The sequence below is a fragment of the Colossoma macropomum genome, unplaced genomic scaffold (genome assembly GCF_904425465.1).
Source record: "Colossoma macropomum unplaced genomic scaffold, Colossoma_macropomum, whole genome shotgun sequence".
In the NCBI taxonomy this organism is placed as follows: domain Eukaryota; kingdom Metazoa; phylum Chordata; class Actinopteri; order Characiformes; family Serrasalmidae; genus Colossoma; species Colossoma macropomum.
The window spans coordinates 32,405,774-32,426,015 of NW_023494807.1; the positions used below are offsets into that span (position 1 = coordinate 32,405,774).

A 20,242-nucleotide genomic window follows, 5' to 3' on the forward strand; every position below is an offset into this window, starting at 1 on the left:
TTACCCTGTTCTTCAGTGGTCAGGACCCCCATGGACCCTCACAGAGCAGGTACTATTTGGGTGGTGGATCATTCTCAGCACTGCAGTAACACTGACATGGTGGTGGTGTGTTAGTGTGTGTTGTGCTGGTCTGAGTGGATCAGACACAGCAGTGCTCAGTGCTCAGATAGAGGCATTGCACTGGGCTGGTCTCAACAACAATTTCTGAGCCCACCTTTCACACCGAGACCGCGACGAGGCTGACTCAAAATGAGTTTGAGACTGAGGCTGCTAGTTGAGTCTCGAAACCTGACTCAACTACTATGACATGAATCGCTGCTGGGTTTTGGACTGGGTCATATCTCCAAAATGGTAACTTTACAGGAAACACCACCAAAGGCTTAAAATTTATAAAAGGACTTTCACTCAAATTGTTGTGCTGATGTTCACAATTAATTAAAAAATAATGCAAACAGAATCATTTTATCCAGTGTCTCGGACTTTTGGACGCCACTGTATATCAAACAAAAAGTTATAGATTTCAGTATGTTAACTCTTCTTGCTTGTGGTAACCAGTAGGGCGGCGCCCCAGCACCCAAAATGGAAGGAATGCCCCAGACAGTTGTTCTCATAAGAATTTGTGCATCATAAATTTGAGAAAACTGATCATCTTGTGTGTGTATATATATATATATATATTTGCTCTGAAAGGTGAGGAATAAATAAACCCCAATGTTGAATATGTCTAAATAAATTGCTAACATTAATTTTTTTATGTTAGTAATTTGAAGATAAGATTAAAGCTGTTGAAACCTTTAAACTGAACCAGGCAGCAGACGCTCGCATCAAACATCAGTGAACAGCACTTAGCAGGAATAAAAGCAGCTCGTGTGTCATTCACTGACTTTCTCAGGCTTATTCTTGGGTTGTTTTGCACCTGTAACATGTTTTCTGTCAAAAAAACAAAGAAAAACTGGAAGAAAAAGAAGAAAAACCTCTTCATTCAAGAGTTTCAGCTTAAAATGCTGGTAAACAACACTTGAAACAGCTTAGCTTTAAAGTGCTTCCATAAAGAGCACAAAAACCTGCTTGAATTTCAAGGTCACCCTCGGTAAGCACAAGAGTCTGAATTTCTCAGTGCATGTAAACTCTAGACCTTACTCCGATCAAAGAAAATCACCAGAAATGACCATTTGAATAATCAGATAATTGCACACATCCGATTATGATCGGATTATCAAGTACATGTAAAAGCACTCAGTGGGAACCACTCTCATTCCAAGAGTGGGTCACACAAGCCTGAGAATTCCATCATATGTTTTCAGCATCTATAAATAACATTAGGTTATGTTTATATGACAAGCCTCATTGCTCAAATCCAATTTTTTGCTCTGAGCTAACATGATTGATTTGAATCACTTACCTAAATGAGTGTGAACAATCATTAATGTGAACGAACCGGCGTCCTGAAATGACCCTCATGCGCACATCCTACTCAGTAACATCACGTGAACGAATCACGTGCATCATTGGTAATGATGTTTTGTTCTGACAGCGGTGATTTGCTACATTTCTCTTATATTTAATTTGAGGCCCATTTATGTCTATGTTTTGTTACATCTTGAGAACACACAGATTAAAAATCATTTGCACTCAAAGTTGATAGAAAAGACCTCCTGTACTCAAAGGTTTTTTTAGTGGTAAACTGCCCTAGAATGGCTTACTGTGCATACATACACAAAGCTCTAATCGGCCCCTCAGTACCTGAGTGAACTTCTCTCTTATTATGAACCATCGCGCCTACTTAAAATCACAAGGTGCTGCTCACTATTAGTACCTAGAATTAATAAAGCTACATCGGGGGGGAGTGCCTTCTCATACAAAGCCCCCCAACTTCGGAATAATCTCCAGTCAGTGTTGGGGACTCAGACACAGCCTCAGTCTTTAAGTCTAGGCTAGAAACCGACTTGTTTAGTGGAGCCTTTGGTAATTAGTTTTCCCTGTTAGATAAAAGGCGCAGATCTGGGGTTCATGGTCAGAGTATTATGGTAAACTGGGAGTGTTGGTGCCGTCGTCCCAGTGCCTCAGGCACTCACTCAGGTTTGCTGACGGTGGAGTGGAGGGGCGCCGACATCTCAGGGAGCCTCATGACTCTGTTACCTTCTGGTTTTTCCCTTTTAGTCAGGCTGTAATATCTTGGCCGTGCCGGAGTCTCTGCTGCTCTGTTAACCCTGTAATCTGTGATCAGTCCCTCTTTACAGAACTGACTCTCTGTGTGTTTCCTTTCTTTGGCGAGTTGATCAGCTGCCCATCCTGTGCATCTGATGCTGTTGCTTCTTCTGCCTTGATCGGGTGCCGCTGCTCGCCAGCCTTCTGGACCAGTTTGACCACCATGGAGCTTCTCGCTGTGCAAACCTCACCTGCATGAACTGACCCTCCTGATGATACTGCAGCTTCTTTTAATCACAGACCTTCCTTCGCCTGATTTTCCCCTTTTCTGTATCTTATACTGATGGTCAAAACTCATTCTCTGCTGTTATTGTTTACTATCAGGTGTCGACCAGAGGAGGATGGAGTTCCGCTTAAGAGAGTCTTGGTTCCGCTTAAGGTTTCTTCCTCTTGCTATTTATTTATTTGGGCGCTACGCAGCAGCTTAGTTTAGTACATCCTGAATGAGCTTGAACTCATCACGGTCCAATATACTAAAATATGCTAATGAGAGGCCGGAGACCACCCGAGCCCCAGTCGCTCTCGTTAAGGCCTGCAAAAGCGCCTGAGCCGAGAGAGATTAGGCTCAAACCCCACTTGTTTAGTCGAGCCTTTGGTAATTAGTTTTCCCTGTTAGATAAAAGGTGCAGATGTGGGGGTTCATGGTCACAGAGTATTATGGTAAACTGGGAGTGTTGGTGCTGAGGGAGGGAGGGGGAGAGAGAGAGAGAGAGAGAGAGAGAGAGAGAGAGAACGAACTGAGGCCAGTTTAGGGGATTAAGACTCAAATCTCAGCAGGTTAATCTGTATCTGTGTGTGAAGCTGTTAATTCATATCCTTGTTAGCACCAGAGGCTAACATTAGCTCAGCTAGAAGGCTAAACCAGCAGCGGTTCTGTTTCGCTGATGCGAGTTTTGAGGATAAAGACTCAAATCTGAGCAAGTAAATCCGTTTCTTTTGAAAACTGGGCAGGAAGGGGACGTTTACGTAATAACACGTTCATAGCTTTTCATATTCTTGTTGAGTTTTGAGGTTTAGAGACGCTCCAGTAGTTTCTCAGGCATAAAATGAATATATAAACACATTTAACAACTTACTATTCAATATTAATTTACAACTAGGGCTTATTTGTGTTACGTTTCTGTAGTAAAAAGCTGTGGAAAGCTGTACGGTGAATAAAATCTCAGTCAAGATGATATTTACAGTTACACGCCACTTCAAGCTTTCTGTAAATTTGCTAAATTTATCTAAATTTATCAGGTGGGAACTTTTCTTTTACACCTTCACCCTCAAAACCTGCTTCTCTTATTATAGAACCTTTTAGAGGGTCTTCAGAAGCCCAGAGCAGAAAAGAAGGACCACTTACACCTGGGTACACTTGAGAATACTAACAGAGTGATAATAAGATAGAAGAGCATTAAAAAATTAAGCGGAAGTGAGTAGCAAGCTGACCAAAGAAATAAGAATACCTTTTATATGCACTGTCGGTACATATTATTCTTCCTGTTCATAATTCTTAAAATAGATCAGTTCACACTCCCAGAAGCGCATTAAGTACAGAAAAGAGAGAAAAAACACACTATAATGACTTCGTCAGAAGCTGCAGTGCTAATAGCTGCACATTTAGATGTGCACAGCATGTCTAAGTGTTGCAGTGGGAGATAATGGATACAGGAACATTTGAAAAACAAGACTGTGCTATTTCAGTTATAAGTATAGAAAAAAACAGGACTGCACTGGCATCACTGAGCTGTTGGGAGATATTCAAAGGAAAAGGTGCTAGTGCTCTATGACAGGTGACGCTTTAAGATAGTTTTGCTAATTGATGTGTTTTTGTACCAGCTGGATTGAGAATAAAACAAAAGACTAAAGAATAGCTACACAAAGAGTGTCACATCTCCAGTTTGTCAGAATAGTCTTTTTAGCGATGGTCAGCGCCACCTAAAGTGCTCTGTTTTCTTCCTTGTTTAGATGGACTGATGTGTCACCTAACAAACAGAGTGATGGGGATGGGGAGATGGGTTGTTTTAACAATGGAGTTAGTTGATTTATAACAAGTTGCCAGAAGTGCTTGACTGGTGTGCAATGCCACAAGGCATGTATATAACTGTCAGGAGTGTTTAGTGAACAATGTCTACAGATTTCAGAGTCCATTAATCCCATTTTATAGAGCCTTTGCCCAGTGTCGTGTGCTCTGTGAATTACCTTATATTGTATGAGGTGAAGGTTAGTATTGTTAGTCATGCTAAATGTGTTTCCCCAGAATGGTTGTCTAGAGGTCGGTAGAGGGAGTAACCAAGAGATCTTCCCACTTTTTCCGTGGTACATAAATTGTTTGGTCTAATTCAGATAGGAATTTATAAATTTTAGATAATTTTTTTTTGAGGAGGAGATGTTTAGGAATTCTGTAATTGGTGGACTTAATTCTATGTCTTTAATTTTGAGTTTAGTATGGATCTAAGCTGATGATATTCCAGAATCTGGTTACTCTCAATGCCGTATGCCTGGGTTAAATGTGAAATGGTTACAGTTTTTATTCTGTAGAATGTGATGTAGATGAGTAATACCTTTGTCCTTCCATTTGTGTAGAGTTGTTGTTTTTTTTGATGGCAGGGAAGTCGGGTTTGTGCCATATGGGTGAGTGTTTGGAGGGTGAAATTATAGTGTCAGTGTTCTTGTGCAGTTTCCACCAAGCTGTCAGTGTTGATGCTATCATTGGGAAGTCTGAGAATTATATTTCATTACTTGAAGCTTGTTCTACTGCTCTCCATGATTCATCTGTTTGACTAGGCTTTATCCATTTTATTATGTATTGTAATTGATTTGCTAAGAGGTATTGTTGGAAATTGGGGGCTTCGAGGCCTCCCTGGGTTCTGTGCTTCTGTAATGTAACTAATTTGATCCTAGGTGGTTTATTTTTCCAGTAAAATTTGAAGATAAGAGAGTCTAAGGTTTTGAACCAGTTAGAGTGAGGTTGAATTGGAATCACTGAGAAAAAAATAATCCTGCCCACCCAGAGAAAGCGAGAACAACTGTGCTCTCTTGGACTCCCGGCCACGGACGGATGGAGCTGTTTTAGCTTTTAATCCTATTTTCCTTGATGTTGGGAATTAAATGTGAAATTTAAAATTTTTACTAATAAAAAAACGTAATCCTTGATGGACAGCTTCATTTTTACTAGCTATAAGTACATTTTCACCAGTAAGAATTCTAATATCACTGGTAAAAATGTATGTATTACAAGTTAAAATACAATTCTATTACTAGTTAAATTTAAATATTAAAATTTAAATTAAAAAATTTGTTAATCATGATTCATTAATAGGCAGCACGGTGGCGCAGTGGGTAGCGCTCTCGCCTCACAGCAAGAATGGCCTGGGTTCGATTCCCGGGTGGCCAGGGTCATTTCTGTGTAGAGTTTGCATGTTCTCCCCGTGTCTGCGTGGGTTTCCTCCGGGTACTCCGGTTTCCTCCCACAGCCCAAAAACATGCAGTCAGGCTGATTGGACATGCTGAATTACCCCTGGGTGTGAGTGAGTGTGTGATTGTGTATGTGTGTCTGTCTGCCCTGCGATGGACTGGCGACCTGTCCAGGGTGTATCCTGCCTTCCGCCCAATGACAGCTGGGATAGGCTCCAGCACCCCACCGCGACCCAGAAGGATAAGCGGTTTAGATGATGTATGTATGATTCATTAATGCTTCTTTAATTCATCACACAAATCAACACAGCAGGACTAAATGGTCAGACTGTCTGATTTGATCATGGACGATGTGTGAAGCGTCTGGCTCACCATAAACGGGTTACTGGACATCGCAGGCTGACCGTAGGTCATCGGAGGTTTGGCCTGGCCATAAGCAGGAAATCCACCTACAGGGATACAAAAAAAGAGCCAGTTTGTGATTAATGTTCATGAGCTTTTAATATGACCAACTACAGTATTGACAAAAAATACAATATGATACAAAATATTTGCGACACCACTCAAATTTCAGGGCATCCAGGAGACTATTAGAACCAGGTCTTTGGCTCGTTTGGGGTCTTTTTTAAATAAATAATCCCTACACCTCTGTCATGCTAATACCTGTTACTGTCCCAATGGGATGTCCCAATGACACGATGTCCCAATGACACGATGTCAAGCTTGTAACAACAGAAGAACCCTTTTTGGTGCCATATAGAACCTTTTCAAAAAGCTTTTATATAGATTCATCTACACATTTTCCATCAATCTGACGAACCCTTTCACAATGCAAACAACCCTTTAATCCTGCAAAGAGTATTTTGAGTGTTCGTGGTTCTGTATAGAACCTTTCTTTACTAAAGAACCCTTGACTCTTTTTTAAGAGTTAATGTAAAGGTGTAATGATGTGCCTATTTGTTGTGTGTACATGAGGTCAGTGTTTTTGCTAAAGTAACACAAATTTCCCCTCAATGACCAACACAGTGTCTGTCATAAACGAAAGAACAGACAACAACCCACTTTAAACTCTCCTATAACAGAAGTCAATGGGCAGATGCTGAATGTTTAAAATATGTGACTATATAACAAGAATTTGAAACAAATTCATTCCAGTCTTACAGAAGAGACAGAATGAAAACTGTCCATATGAAGTTATGAACTTTACAACACAGTAAAAAAATTTGTTCTGGTTATTTTTGCTTCCCTAACGGTTTCTGGTATCCATGGCAATCAGGTCTTGTTTCCCCTCAAGGTCAACAAGGTTGCAGCAGACATTTCACAAACAGTCACATCTCTGAAAAGAACCAGCTACACTCATCTACAGCTTAATAGAGAAATATAAGTGGATTCGGAACGACAGCGTGCAAAACACACTTGTTTTGTATAAATGTGAAATGGCTGGATTTAGCAACCGTCCATTGACTTCTACTGTAAGGCTGCGTTCACACAGCCGGTAAAAGTGGCCCAAATCTGATTTTCTCACCAAATCCGATTTTTTTGTTCGGCTGTTCACATTATCTTTAAACATGACCAGAACAGATCAGCTCCTAAACTGACCCACATGTTCAAAAGAACAGCTTCACGGCTCATCCAGAGGTAAACAGTCACGACCACCAACGAACGCCAGTCGCTCCCGGAGGATCAGCTTCATCTTCACCAGCATCACAGGAGCCATCATGAAGCTTCACTGACTGACAGCTGGGCTCATCACCCAGAATGTGTTCGAGCCGTAAAAAGGGCGCGGTCACTTCTTTGGTTCGCGTCCTCGGATTCTTTAAACTTTGCTTTCAGACGTTTATCTGTACTTTGACTCTGCAGCCTCGTTCTCCTGCGGCCGCGTTCGGACATTTCATTAGAAATCTCCTCAAACATGGAGGGTTTTTGATGAGTCTCTTCCAATCTTTGTTCAGAAACATCAGCCTAAATGTTTGAGTCTCAGCAGCGCAAAATTATGATGAATGTGAAGCTGGATTGACATAAAAGCCACATGAATTCCGACTGAGTCACACTGCTGCAGTTTAGATACGTATCGGATTTCAGTACCACATATGAAAGTGTCCCGAATCAGAATTGAAAATGTCAGATTCAGTGTGTTTATCTGTTCACACTGACACACAGACACACATCTGGGTCACATATGAAGGAAAAGATCAGATTTGGGCCACTTTTACCTGCTGTGTGAACAAAGCCACAGGTTTTCTGTTCTTTTCCAAGTTCAGGAAACCGTGTGTGAAGCTGTCTGTGCTGATCAATCATACGATACAGGTGTGAAGTATACAGATGAGGGTAAGAAGCGCTGCAGTATTCCTTTAACCGGTACCGTTGGGCTGCGTGTAGGCGGCGGGGGGGAGAGGGTGGAAGGGTCCCTGGCCGGGGAAGGGCTGCTGGAACGTCCCGCTGAAGCTGGTGGGCAGGCAGTAACTGGGCGTGTTCCCAAAACCGGCCGGCATGCTCATGGAGCCTGAAAGAGAGGAAACACAGACGCTGCGGTTCATTCCGTCTCACACCTACACAGAACGGGGCGGTCAGAGGGAACGGGACTGAAGCTTGTGTCAACCTGAAGCTGAAGATCTACCGTTGGTCTGGAACGGGTTGGTAGACATCGGCTCTGGAGCCATTCCGGAAGCCAAGAACGGATTTGTGGAAGGAGCAGCTACCCCAAAACACAAAAACAAAAATATTAATTTATGTATGTATGTATGTATGTATGTATGTACACAGTGCCGTGAAAAACTATTTGCCCCTCACCTAATTCCTTCTAGTTTTGTTATTTTGTCACATTTAAATGTTTCAGATCATCCAACTAATTTTAATATAAGATAAAAAACAACATGAGGAAACACAAAGTGCAGCTTTTAAATGTTTATTCTATTCATTGAAGATAAAGATTTATTCAAAACCTACGCCACCCATGTGAAAAAGTAATTGCCCCCTAAACCTAATAAATGTATGTGCCACCCTTGGCAGCAACACCGGCAATCGAACGACTGGGATAACCTGAGGAATTCTGTCCCACTCTGCTTTGCAGAATTGTTTTCATTTGGCTGCACTGGAGGGTTTTCAAGCATGAACTGACCGTTTACGGTCTTGAGTTGGGATTCAAGTCAGGACTTTGACTCTCGCCACTCCAAGACCTTAACTTTGTTTATTTATTATTTTTGTTGTCTTTTGAGCCACTGAGAGGTGGACTTGTGGCTCATGCTTGATCATCGTCCTGCTGCAAAACCCCCAAGTGCGCATGAGTGTTAGGTCAAAAATAGAAGAAACTGGGAAGGGAGCAAATACTTTTTCACAGCACTAATTAAATAAATGAATATAAAAAAGGTCTGAGAAAACGTAACTACCATACAGGAGAACATGCCTCACCTGTAAAACCCTGTTGCATGCTGGGTAGTACTGGCTGAGGCTGAGCTGCTGCAGGCCCCGGCACAGCATCGAATACACTTCACAGGAATAAAAGACAGAACACACTCAGTAGACCTTTTCAGAAAGCACTACTGATAATAATAAAAATAAAAATAATAATAATCATCATTTTTCTTATTATTATTTATATTTACATGGACGATGCACATTAATAAACATTTCTGTAAATTTGCCAGTTTGGCTAATTTCATTTACAGTACTGTGAAAAACTGGTTAAAACTATTTGTTTGGGCAGTAACTGCATTCTGCCCTTAAAACACAAATAAACATTAAGATTGCATTGTTTTGTTCAATTTAACCACCAACACTCCTGATTTAATTTACTGAAGTATTGATTGGCCAAGCCAGGTACTGGAAGATGACTGTAATTACTGGGCTTCATCACAAAGACAGCTGGGTAATGGTTAGTCGAACACACTGACTTACATACAACTGCTATTGCATTCATTTACTTGTATTTATTCTAATGATGGTGTTTTTCTGAGTAAATAAACACTTTCTGCCCAGATGAACAGCTTCTTAAATCAAATCTTCTCAGGTGCTTTTGCACAGTATGGTATTTAGCACCTTTCATACACCAGAAAGTGGCATAAAGGTGTTTTAAAGAGTAGACAATAAGCAATATTTTGCTTATAATACAGCATATGGCAAAATTTAATACATTTCTGTTAAAAAAAATAAATAAATTAAAAAAATTAAACAGATAAAGAAATGAGTACATGAGAGAAAAAGGAATTGAGCAGTGAGCAGCGCCCTCTGTGGGTACAGACTCAGTACTACACCTGCAGAAGATCAGGCAGTAACCAGAATGGAGAATCTCACCCCTGTGAAGCTTTATGGGTCGAGCTGAGGGCGCTGTCCAGCTCAGCCAGAGCGGCGTAGCGGTCCTGCCCGGAAAGGCCGGGCGGAGCGGTGGGCAGCGGCATGCTGGGCAGTGGGGGCACCGACACACTTCCTCCTTTACAAACAGATCAGAAACAACACAAATCCAAATGTATGTGCTGAAGGTGAACATTTCTGACCTCACGATTCAATCAGATTATGAATCATTAGGAAATGATTCGCCGCATCATCAAATCTAAAACTTTAACAACACAATACACAATATATATGTATATATGCAACACGTTAAGCTTTTACATTTTTATTTTTGAAAATAATCTGAGGATTTTATGAGAGGAGCAATGATGGCAGTTTAGGGATTCACTGATATAGGAACTGTGGGCTGATATTAAATTTTTCCTTGTACATATCTGCTGATTTCGATACATACATTCAAACATTTATTAAATGTATACATTGGGACTAAATCTCCTGCCTTAGCATCACAGAGAAATAGAACATTTACTTGTTGGGGTTTACAAATGTAGTAAAATTAATAAAACACCAAATCCAATCGGCCAAATCTACATCCGTTAGTTGCTGATGATTTAGTTTACTGTAATTATCAGCTGAATATACATCATTCCGGTTAGGGGTGGGCAATAAGATGATATTTTATCTTGATAAATGACGTCACAACACGCTTTTCTGAACATATCGTGAATATATTGAGAGCTTCAAGAACACAAAATACATGTTTCATTACAAAGTGAACATAATAAGGCCTGTTATAACTGATTATAATGCATGCAGCTGTATTGCCAGCCATAAGCGCCTATTAGGTGTAAGTGCTCCCTGATTAATAGAGAGCCACGGTTCTCACACACTTACTACAAAATAAACAAGCAAACACACAAACAATCCAACAGCCCTCTCTACAAAAGTGAGGAACTGAAGGAAGTGAATGAAATGAGATGAAAATTAATGAAAAAATAAATCATAAAATAATAATAATAATAATAATAATAATAAATCAAATTAATTCGATTTTCAGAGAACTGAGCAAAAACAGAGAAAAAGTCCAGATTGGAGGGGTGGGGTTGGGTACCTGATTGGGGTGGGGGGCCTGATTGGGATGGGGTACCTAAATAGGTGGGGTACCTGTTAAGGGTGGGGTACCTGTTTGGGGTGGCTGAAGGGATGATGGCGATGATGATGGTGATGATGGGTGGAATCGTTGGGACACACTGGACTTTCCAAACGAATCAAACTTGGCAAATTCTGGGACTGAACTGTTTTGAGCTACAGTGTGAACAGAACACAAACGAACACAAAAGACGAGAATAAACAGAGAGGTAATAAAAAACAGTAGCTGATTCTACTGAGCTCTAACAACAGCACTGACACACACTTAAACACAAAGATGGCAATCAATCAATCAAATCAATAAATAATTAAAAATCTTATTCTCTAACCATCTTTCAATGGATGGTCCTTTAAAAAAATCTAAATAATATTAAATTTAATGAATAAAGTGTAAAAGTTCCACAGCAGGTTTTTTCCCCCTCAAATCGTACTCCCAAGACAAGAACCATTAACAAACCATTCTTTTTTGTAGTGTACACTCTTAGGGGGGTTCTTAAATGGTTCTTTGGAGCGATGTCATAGAAGAACTATGTCTGGTTCTCTGAAGAGCCCTTCAGTGGATGTAATAAGTACAAAAGAACCTCCACATGAAGTTGCTACAGCAATTAAAGTTATTTTTCCTAGAATCACCACAGTGTTAGAAGGGTCTCTGGAGCAATGCTTTTGGTACTCTAAAGAACCTTTTAATTGAGGTTGTTTCAGCTGAGTTTTTTTTTTAAAAGAACCACCCACAAAAAGGTTCTACAGTGTGGCGCACTGATGTACCTGAGGGTCTGTTGAAATGTGCAAAGTTGGCAAAGTTTGAGGTTCCAGCAGAGTGAGACGCGAAGATATCTCCACCCAGATCAGACAGAAGGTCGAACTTCTTCTCCTGCCCGGCAGGCTGGGACTGAGCTCGGCTGGACACCGGAGACTGAGACTGAGAGAGAGAGAGAGAGAGAGAGAGAGAGAGAGAGAGAGAGAGAGAGACAGAGACAGAGACAGACAGACAGAGAGAGAGAGAGAGAGAGAGAGAGAGACAGACAGACAGACAGAGAGACAGAGAGAGAGAGAGAGATGAGCATATTATAAAGAAGGGTCCCTTGAAAGGATTCAGCAGGTGAGGATATTTACTCGGGGTGGCAGAAGTAAAAATAAAAAAAATAATAATAATAGGTACAGTATGATGTCATGATACTTCAGGTTTTTAAAATTTATTAATGTTTGTAACATTATTAAAGAGCCCATATCCTACATTTCTCTTGTATTTTATTTCCCCCCCCTCAATGATCACTTCTGTGGCTTTATGTACCAAATACAAAATCACAAACAAAATTTTTTTACATGACCATTTTCCCACCTCTCTCTGTCCTGATTGGCTGTCCTGTATTGTGCCTAACTCAGAAAGCAGTCCAGCCTGAAACACTCCTTATAACTTCAGCATGAGTGGGCGGAGCTAAACTGCTGTAGTTGGATAAATTTAAAATCTTTGTTTTTCTGACATCGTGAAAACAGCAAATTCAAAACAGCCTGTTTTTTGCAGAATGTTTACATACATTAACTCTTAACTTATTAACTTAAATAAAAAAAATGAAAAAGAAAAATAAAAACTCCTTTTTTTTTATGATATTGGCCCTTCAAGCCCTCTATTAGACTGACAGATTACCAAAATGCACTTCTGTGTTCATCCACGCGGTGGTGCTGTTACTCTCTGGCAGGGATCGTTTAAGTGGAGTTTGTAATAAACTTCAATGAGCCTGTGGGGACAAAGGGCCCTTTCAGCCCGAGGCCTCAACATAATATTATGAATAGCAACTAAACACACTAACAACTGTTCTAAGTCAAAGTTCTCAAAAGAGGTCAAAAAGAAAAGAGTCTGCAGACGCTGAGTTTGTGGAAAGAGGGAAAAAGGCTTCTCCTTTATTTCAGCATCAGGTGACAGAGAGACCCAACTGCGCAAATACAGTGATCCAAACAGTTTATATGCCATTTATCTGGGGTAGTTTGATATCCTTACTTCTCAAATTGTGATATTAGCTCATTCTCTAACTGGTGCATCTCTTCGTCCATCGCATGATGAGCTCACTCCTCAAAACTGGTTTCAACCTGTTTTATCGGTCTGCTTTACCTTTCAAGGCCAACTTGCCCCTCTCTTCACTGGGTCAGTAGGTACACACAGGCCTGTCTGTGAACCCAGGGGCTTTCCAGTGTCTAGAACAAAGGACACAATAGTAGGGCCGCGGTCCGAGTCCAGACCCAGACACTGTCCTATGCAGACCAGGACCTATAACCGATAAACTATAGAGAATTGTTTAATTTGGATGGGGTGGTCCTATTTTAATCAGCGTAACTTTTCTAGCCTTTACGGTAGCTTTAGCTTCCCGGGAGACTCACAGAATCACATGCGCTGTACATATCACGTGTGACGCTACTCAGCCAATCAGATCTGTGCATTACGATGAGCACTGAGACTCAAGAGAGTGAGGCACACACAGGGGAGGGACGAGGCGAGAAACAGCAGAAAGTGAGTCAGAGGGAAGTTATTTCACATGGCGTGATCTAAAAAGAGAAAACTGACAATAAATATTGTTGAAATATGACGGAATTGTACTTTATTTGATTTGATATTCAGTTGTTGACTGTATAAGATGCTGATATACCTACTAGGCTACCTCAGTAAACAGTATATGGCACTGAATCATAATGTAAGTTGGACATTATGATGTTCTGGACCTTTGCTTGAGGAAATTGTCTCTAACTGGACCTTACTGAATTTTAATTAAAGACCCCTGGTCTAGAATCTCCTATGCAGACAGACTAAGGCCGACTCTGTGAGAGAATTAATATTCTCTGTTAGCCAATACTACCTATTTGGTTATTGATTACAAGATCTAATCTATTTGATTACTGATTAAGGGAATATTTATTCGAAATCTCCGTCAGGCCACAACACTTAGCATTTCTAATCGTTAAAAAGGTAAAAACACACCGTGGCTCAAGCATCGTGATGGCATCACATCGTGCAGGTATTCCCACTCCTAGATTTCGCGGCTGCAGAGTTTACGATTGTAGTCAAGCGTGTGCAGGTGGAGTTACCTGGCTGGATGGAGTTTTGTTTAGATGCAGCGTTTTGATTGGCTGAGGCAGGACCTCCGGGGTGCTGCTTGTGCTGCTCGCTGAGGAACCAGAGATGGAGGCCTGAACGGAGGCCAGAACCTTCGCCTGCTCTGGAGGAACGTACCTGCACATAAAACACAGAGTTATAAGTGGTTATTAATGCGGTTACATAGCTGCCTGTGCAGTGACGTATTCTAGAGGCAGGGGTGGGCAAACCGATCACACTGATTTATCAGTCTACTCAGGCTTTAGCAGAGCTCAGTAACACTGAGATTAATAACTGATCACATTGATTTATCAGTCTACTCAGGCTTTAGCAGAGCTCAGTAATGCTGAGATTAATAACTGATCACATTGATTTATCAGTCCACTCAGGCTTTAGCAGAGCTCAGTAACACTGAGATTAATAACTGATCACATTGATTTATCAGTCTACTCAGGCTTTAGCAGAGCTCAGTAATGCTGAGATTAATAACTGATCAAATTGATTTATCAGTCTACTCAGGCTTTAGCAGAGCTCAGTAACACAGATTAATAACCGATCACATTGATTTATCAGTCTACTCAGGCTTTAGCAGGAACGTGTTTGTAAAGAAGCCATGTTTGAGTTCTTCTTCAGAGTACGTCTTTACATGTTGTGCTGATTTTAAAGTAGTTCGTAAACAAGCACTGATGGTGTTTCTTTTAAAGATGGTTCATATATTTTTTTAATTTAATGGGTAAAGTATTCTAAAAATATTTGCCTGAAAATTTAAAAAGTGACTGTATTCTGAATGCTGCCTTTATAAAACATAACAGACTGAATACAGATACTTAATTTCTGTATTCTGAATATATATTCCCAACACTTATATTCCATTACATCCCAATCCTGTCTCGACGTTAGCTCAGGCCCAGCTCCAGATCCTCCAATCGCATGTGGAGCATCTGATACGACGTCTGATATTAATTATACACTAAAGTGCTCACAACCGTCTGCTGCACTCTGACTGGCTATTCACACTTCCCAATCTTTTGTATATCAGGCTAAACACATCATCAGCAAGTGGCTGCCTTTTCTTCAGAGTGATAAGAATTAGCCAGATTTACTCACTGGACTGTGGAAGCTGTGAAGCTGTCGAGTCTCCTGTTTCAGTGGAGGTGATTCAGTATTTAAACACAGCTAGAAAATAATAAAGGCTCTTCTGACAGTGAAGAAAGCAATATGGAAATTTCGTGCAGGAACTGAAGATCTACATTCCTGCACTGTTTTATGGATGTTTGGTTCCGGAGGGGGGGCTGCCAGACTGAATCGAGTAAAGGCTGGTACAGTGGTCCCTTTGTCTGTGGCAACCGAAAAGATCTGGAACAGGATCATGTTTAGTTTGAGTTTATTTTGCTTAGTTGTGCATTTCTGTGTGTCTTACACAGAAATGCCGTTGGCTCAACGGCTCCGTCAAATCAAAGAACAGATGCATTTTAAACAGACTACTAACAATGCTAAGGAAGATCAACCAGCACGTACGCTCCCAAAACAGGCCAAGCCCAGAATGGCAATAAGCTTTTAACTAGGGATGCACCGAATATTCGGCAACCAAATTATCCAGCCGAAAATGGCCAAAAAAACAAAACGCATGCAGTGTTCGGCTGAATAAGTGAAAAGACCGAATAATTTATACTGAACACTGGCGCCATTACCTTTTTCTAGTTCTAGTTTTTGGGGGACAAATAAAAATATTTTGTTTTACTAATTTATTTAAGTCATATTGACATTTTATTTTTACTTTTACTGGTGGGGCAAATAATTTTTTTTCCTTCTCTTCTAATTTTTTTTTTTTAAGTCATATTGTGCTTTGTTGGGATGTCTGTTGGGATGTTAATGTTCAGTGTTCAATAAATGTTTTTTCTTTGAAAACCAAGACAAAAATACAATTAGCCTATTTAATACATGCAATGGTGAAAAAGTGGTAAAATTGATGACACACTGTGAAAAACCATGCTTGGTATTCGGTATTTGAAATGTTTCATTTTGTTCGGTTTTGGCCAAAAATGTTCATTTCGGTGCATCCCTACATTTAACGATCTTAACTAAGGATGCATCGATACTGAAACTAGTATCAGGTATTGAAAAACATTGACAAGCTAGTTTGTGTTTAATGTGAAACCAAATACTCTTTATAGAGTTAAGTCTGGAAAAACAGTTTTGATCTTGGTCAATTTTTTTTTTTAAACAGTGTACAACAGAAAATTCCCCCTGAATGGAGTGTTTGCTTTAATAACAATGAGAAATAGAAGCCAGAAGAACAACATAAATTTCCCAATTCGTACATCAACCACCTCCCTAATTTTCTATTAGGATTATTTTGACAGTTTTGAAAGTGGCTGAAGTTCACATCACATTTTTAAAGGTTATGCCAGCTGACAAATAACCTGAGTAAGTTTTTCACCTTAATTTATAAAAGTTTTTTAATCATAATTTAGATTTAATCTTCACTAATGTGATGAAAACTCACCTTTAGCCACAAATTGCTGGCAGAAAAGGCACTTTGTCTCCTGAGGGTTTTTCTGCAGCACTGTTCTGAAAATCACCTGCACCTCACGCAAAATAAATGGTTTGTGATTGGCTGCTCTGCAAGTCAGTCTACTTTAATAGCCCCTTCCTGTTAAAGTAGGTGGTCCTTGGTCAAGCCAAACAACAAAAGCGACCAGACTTTCTGCCCATAGTCAGAAGTCCGGCCTGCGAACTCAAGCAAACTTGAGCTAAACTCAGTTTAATCAGCAGCTGAAGGTAAAGGAGAGTCATATTATTTATTATTATTATTTATTATTATTAATTACAGCTTTTTTATGTTTGATTTCAGAACAAAAGCGATCTGAACCAGCTGCAGCTCTAAAAAAGAGAAAAGGCCTTGCGCAGGTTCTCCTCACCATCTCTTCTTCTCATATTTCTCCTGGAGGAACTCCTTCACTTTCTGAGGCTCGCGGAAGTCTGGAACTGCGGAGCTCCGGTCATCATACAGCCCGAGCCAGATGTGTTTACACACCTGTATACACAAAACAGAGCATAAGAGAGAGTCTTTAAAAATGTTCATCTGGAGCCGTATTACAGAAACTTCTTCACTCTGAAATCTGATCTCCAGATAAGAAAACAGCATCACACAAACATCCTAACTAGACTAAACCTCCTAAATCCTGTCCTAACTTTAGGATGAACCCCAACAGGGTCCTCACTTCTGTTTAAGGTCCGTTTCTATGGTTTTTAGGCAGCTGTGTCAGCAGCATAGTTCACTACCAGCATAATGAGCTCCATTTATCTCTACTGTAAAACGCTGCTTTCACTGTGAGATGATTTTCTTTTCTAACTCTGCGTTTTAAAGATCTCAGACGCTGCAGACTCGATCTCCACCGCCCCTCTGATCACCTTCGTGTGTTAATGTTGATGATGAAATATTACAGTGATGGTGGTGAATAATGAGGAGACGGAGCTGAACGTGTGTCTGTTTATTAGGAGGAGTAACGTTAGCGCGCTCGGCTAAAGCGTTTGGGAAATGGAGACTGAAACTGGGGATCAGCGACTCTGATAAACAGCAGGGGGCGCTCTCACAGTATTCACAACTTCCAGTTTATCAGTCTTTAGTTCTGTTTTTTACATCAGTAACAGCAGCTGTGACTCACATGTTTAACATTGTTTTGATTACGTGTTTACGTTTCAGCTGTGTGTGTTTATGGTCGGTTGCTAGGAAACAGACATGTCAGCTGATTATCGACTTTGATCGACTAGGTTGGGATTACCTAACTGGAGATAAGATGCTGTAAGACAAGATAAAATTACAGAATGAAGATCAGATTTGATTCTGTAATACGAATAAATCTTATCTTGACCCGTCAGATCTTAACTTAGGACAAAAAGAGAGGAAATTTCTGTAATTCGGCCCTTAACTATAAACCACAGAGCGTAGAGACTCATTCTTTAAGAAGTGTTAGAAAAAGACAGAAATGGCGCTTTAGGAAGCGACACGTTGGTAAATGATTTCTTTCTTCAGTGCATCATGAAATCCTTTTGGCGGTAGGAAACGATGGAAATGATGCATTAGGAAATTACGTCTTAGGAACCTCCACATTAGGAAACCTTGTAACTCCATTTTTGTCGTTTTTCAGTTTTTGAAATAATTTGAAAATACCTGTTATGATGAATGGACCAAAAGAAACGACCCAAAATGACTTGGAAAAAAGTCTGGTTCCATTGACTTACATTAAAAGTGAAGTAGGTTTTGTCCTTCTCCTGTAAAGTTACCATTTTGGAGATATGAGGTTTTATTTTGACAGCAGCGAAATGATTCTTAATTCGATACATCATGAAATCCTAGCATTAGGAAATACTGGAAACGATGCATTAGGAAATGATGGAAACAACACTTTAGGAAACAGTGGAAACTGTATGTCAGTAAAATGACGCATTACAAAGTGTCGTGTTTGGAAGCTTCACATTAGGAAAAAATGAAAATGATGCTTTAGGAACTGATTCTTAATTCTGTGCACCATGAAATCCTACAGGCTTTAGGAAATATTGGAAACGATGCCTTAGTAAACGACGAAATTGATGCGTTAGGAAACAATTCTTTATTCTGTGCATCATAAGAAAAAATCCTGTTGGCGTCTTTTTGGTACAATTTAGAATTATTTTTAAAAATACACTGAATCCCCTCGGAATCATAAGGTTCTGTCTTATGACAGTTTTGAGATGTTGAGCTTTAAAGATTTTGGATTCCAAATAGTTAAACTGAGACGTGGAGCACGTCTTAATATATATGAAAATGACTGACACCCTAAATGTACTCTAAATGTACAAAATCAAAACCCTATCAAATCTGTAAATTCGTTTTTTTTGGAACCGGTCAAATGCAGGCAGAACCTTCTAATCCTGAGAACTCACTTCCTGCTCAGAGTTGTAAGGTTCTACCTGACAAAACATGAAGAAGCGGAACACAAACAGTTTATGCTCGTAAATTGCTTTGAATCATAAAATTAGTGTCTACATTATCAAAAAGTTTTATAGTCATTTAATTCTTTCTATTTTAATAATAAACTGTCCCAGCAGGTCAGTCAGTGTAGCAGGTCAGTCTAAAGACTGTATGAGGTTCTGTTTTAGATCAGAAATGTGACTCTGAATGTGGTTTCGGGAGAAAGAAGAAAAATGGATGGATTAATGAAATCAATGTTTATGTTGTAATTAAGACCCCATCAGTTCAAATGTTCACTGTTTAATTACCTTTAAAACGTAAAAAATTATAACGTTTCATAAAGTTTTATAAACTTTTCCCGCAGTCGCTGAGCGGCGGCACGACAAAGAAGCAGAACCTGATTGGTCCTCTTGTGTGTATTCAAAGTGCTGATTGGCTCAGAGAGAACCTTATAGAACCAAGTTAGAGTTTGACTTTGAAGAGAGAACCTTTTTGTTTTCTAGATAAAGAGCCCAAGCTTAAAAGAACACACCTCACATTATGATAAGAAGTGTCACAGAATACGGGGGAAAAAAAACTCAAATCTGAAAAAATATCAGACAGAACCTGGTAATAATTCCAAGGGGACGAAACGTGTCGAGCGCACACTTCACTGGATATTTATACAATCTAGTAAAATCGACTTTAACTCTTTAATGTGAGCAGCTGAATCTCCACATTCATACTGATGAACTCTGCACCCCTAACACCGCTCGGTACCTCATTGCTGTGCTTCTGTAGGAAGTCGATCTCCTGCTGCGTGAAGGTGGTCATGGAGATGGACTTCACTCTGTGCGGGGGGTTGAGCCCTCGCCTGGAACACAAACACACAAACGACGACTTTACACACAAACAATAAGTCAAGTTTAGCAAATGAAAGACCAGCGAGGATGAAACTAAGGGTGCAACGATTATTCGACTTCGGCCTTTCTTATTTTCACCCCTACCCCTTGTTTTCGAGTGTCACCCTAACCCCTTGGAACTGAGTTACAGGGTAGTGGTTGAAATCTACCCTCTGAAATGGGACCCTCAAATAAAAAGAGCATCACTTCATTAACAGCTACCAGCGCTGCTCTGTAGGCGACCCTGCCAGTCTGCAGTGACAGCAGAGGAGGGTAAAGTTC

General features: G+C 40.2%; 1 protein-coding gene across 2 annotated transcripts in view; it reads right to left on the minus strand.

The window, feature by feature from the left end:
• agfg1b (ArfGAP with FG repeats 1b) overlaps positions 1-20,242 on the minus strand; it is a 30,494-nt gene that overhangs the window by 2,899 nt on the left and 7,353 nt on the right. The window contains exons 2-11 of one of the 2 annotated variants that reach the window (XM_036556366.1): positions 19,839-19,932; positions 17,047-17,162; positions 14,119-14,263; positions 11,809-11,956; positions 11,077-11,199; positions 9,898-10,033; positions 9,016-9,092; positions 8,207-8,302; positions 7,970-8,110; positions 5,980-6,056 (exon numbers count right to left, since the gene is read on the minus strand). In XM_036556366.1, the coding sequence (XP_036412259.1) occupies positions 5,980-6,056; positions 7,970-8,110; positions 8,207-8,302; positions 9,016-9,092; positions 9,898-10,033; positions 11,077-11,199; positions 11,809-11,956; positions 14,119-14,263; positions 17,047-17,162; positions 19,839-19,932 (1,153 nt within the window). Of the gene's footprint in view, positions 1-5,979; positions 6,057-7,969; positions 8,111-8,206; positions 8,303-9,015; positions 9,093-9,897; positions 10,034-11,076; positions 11,200-11,808; positions 11,963-14,118; positions 14,264-17,046; positions 17,163-19,838; positions 19,933-20,242 lie in introns of both variants that reach the window. The other variant, XM_036556365.1, reaches the window with a different exon arrangement.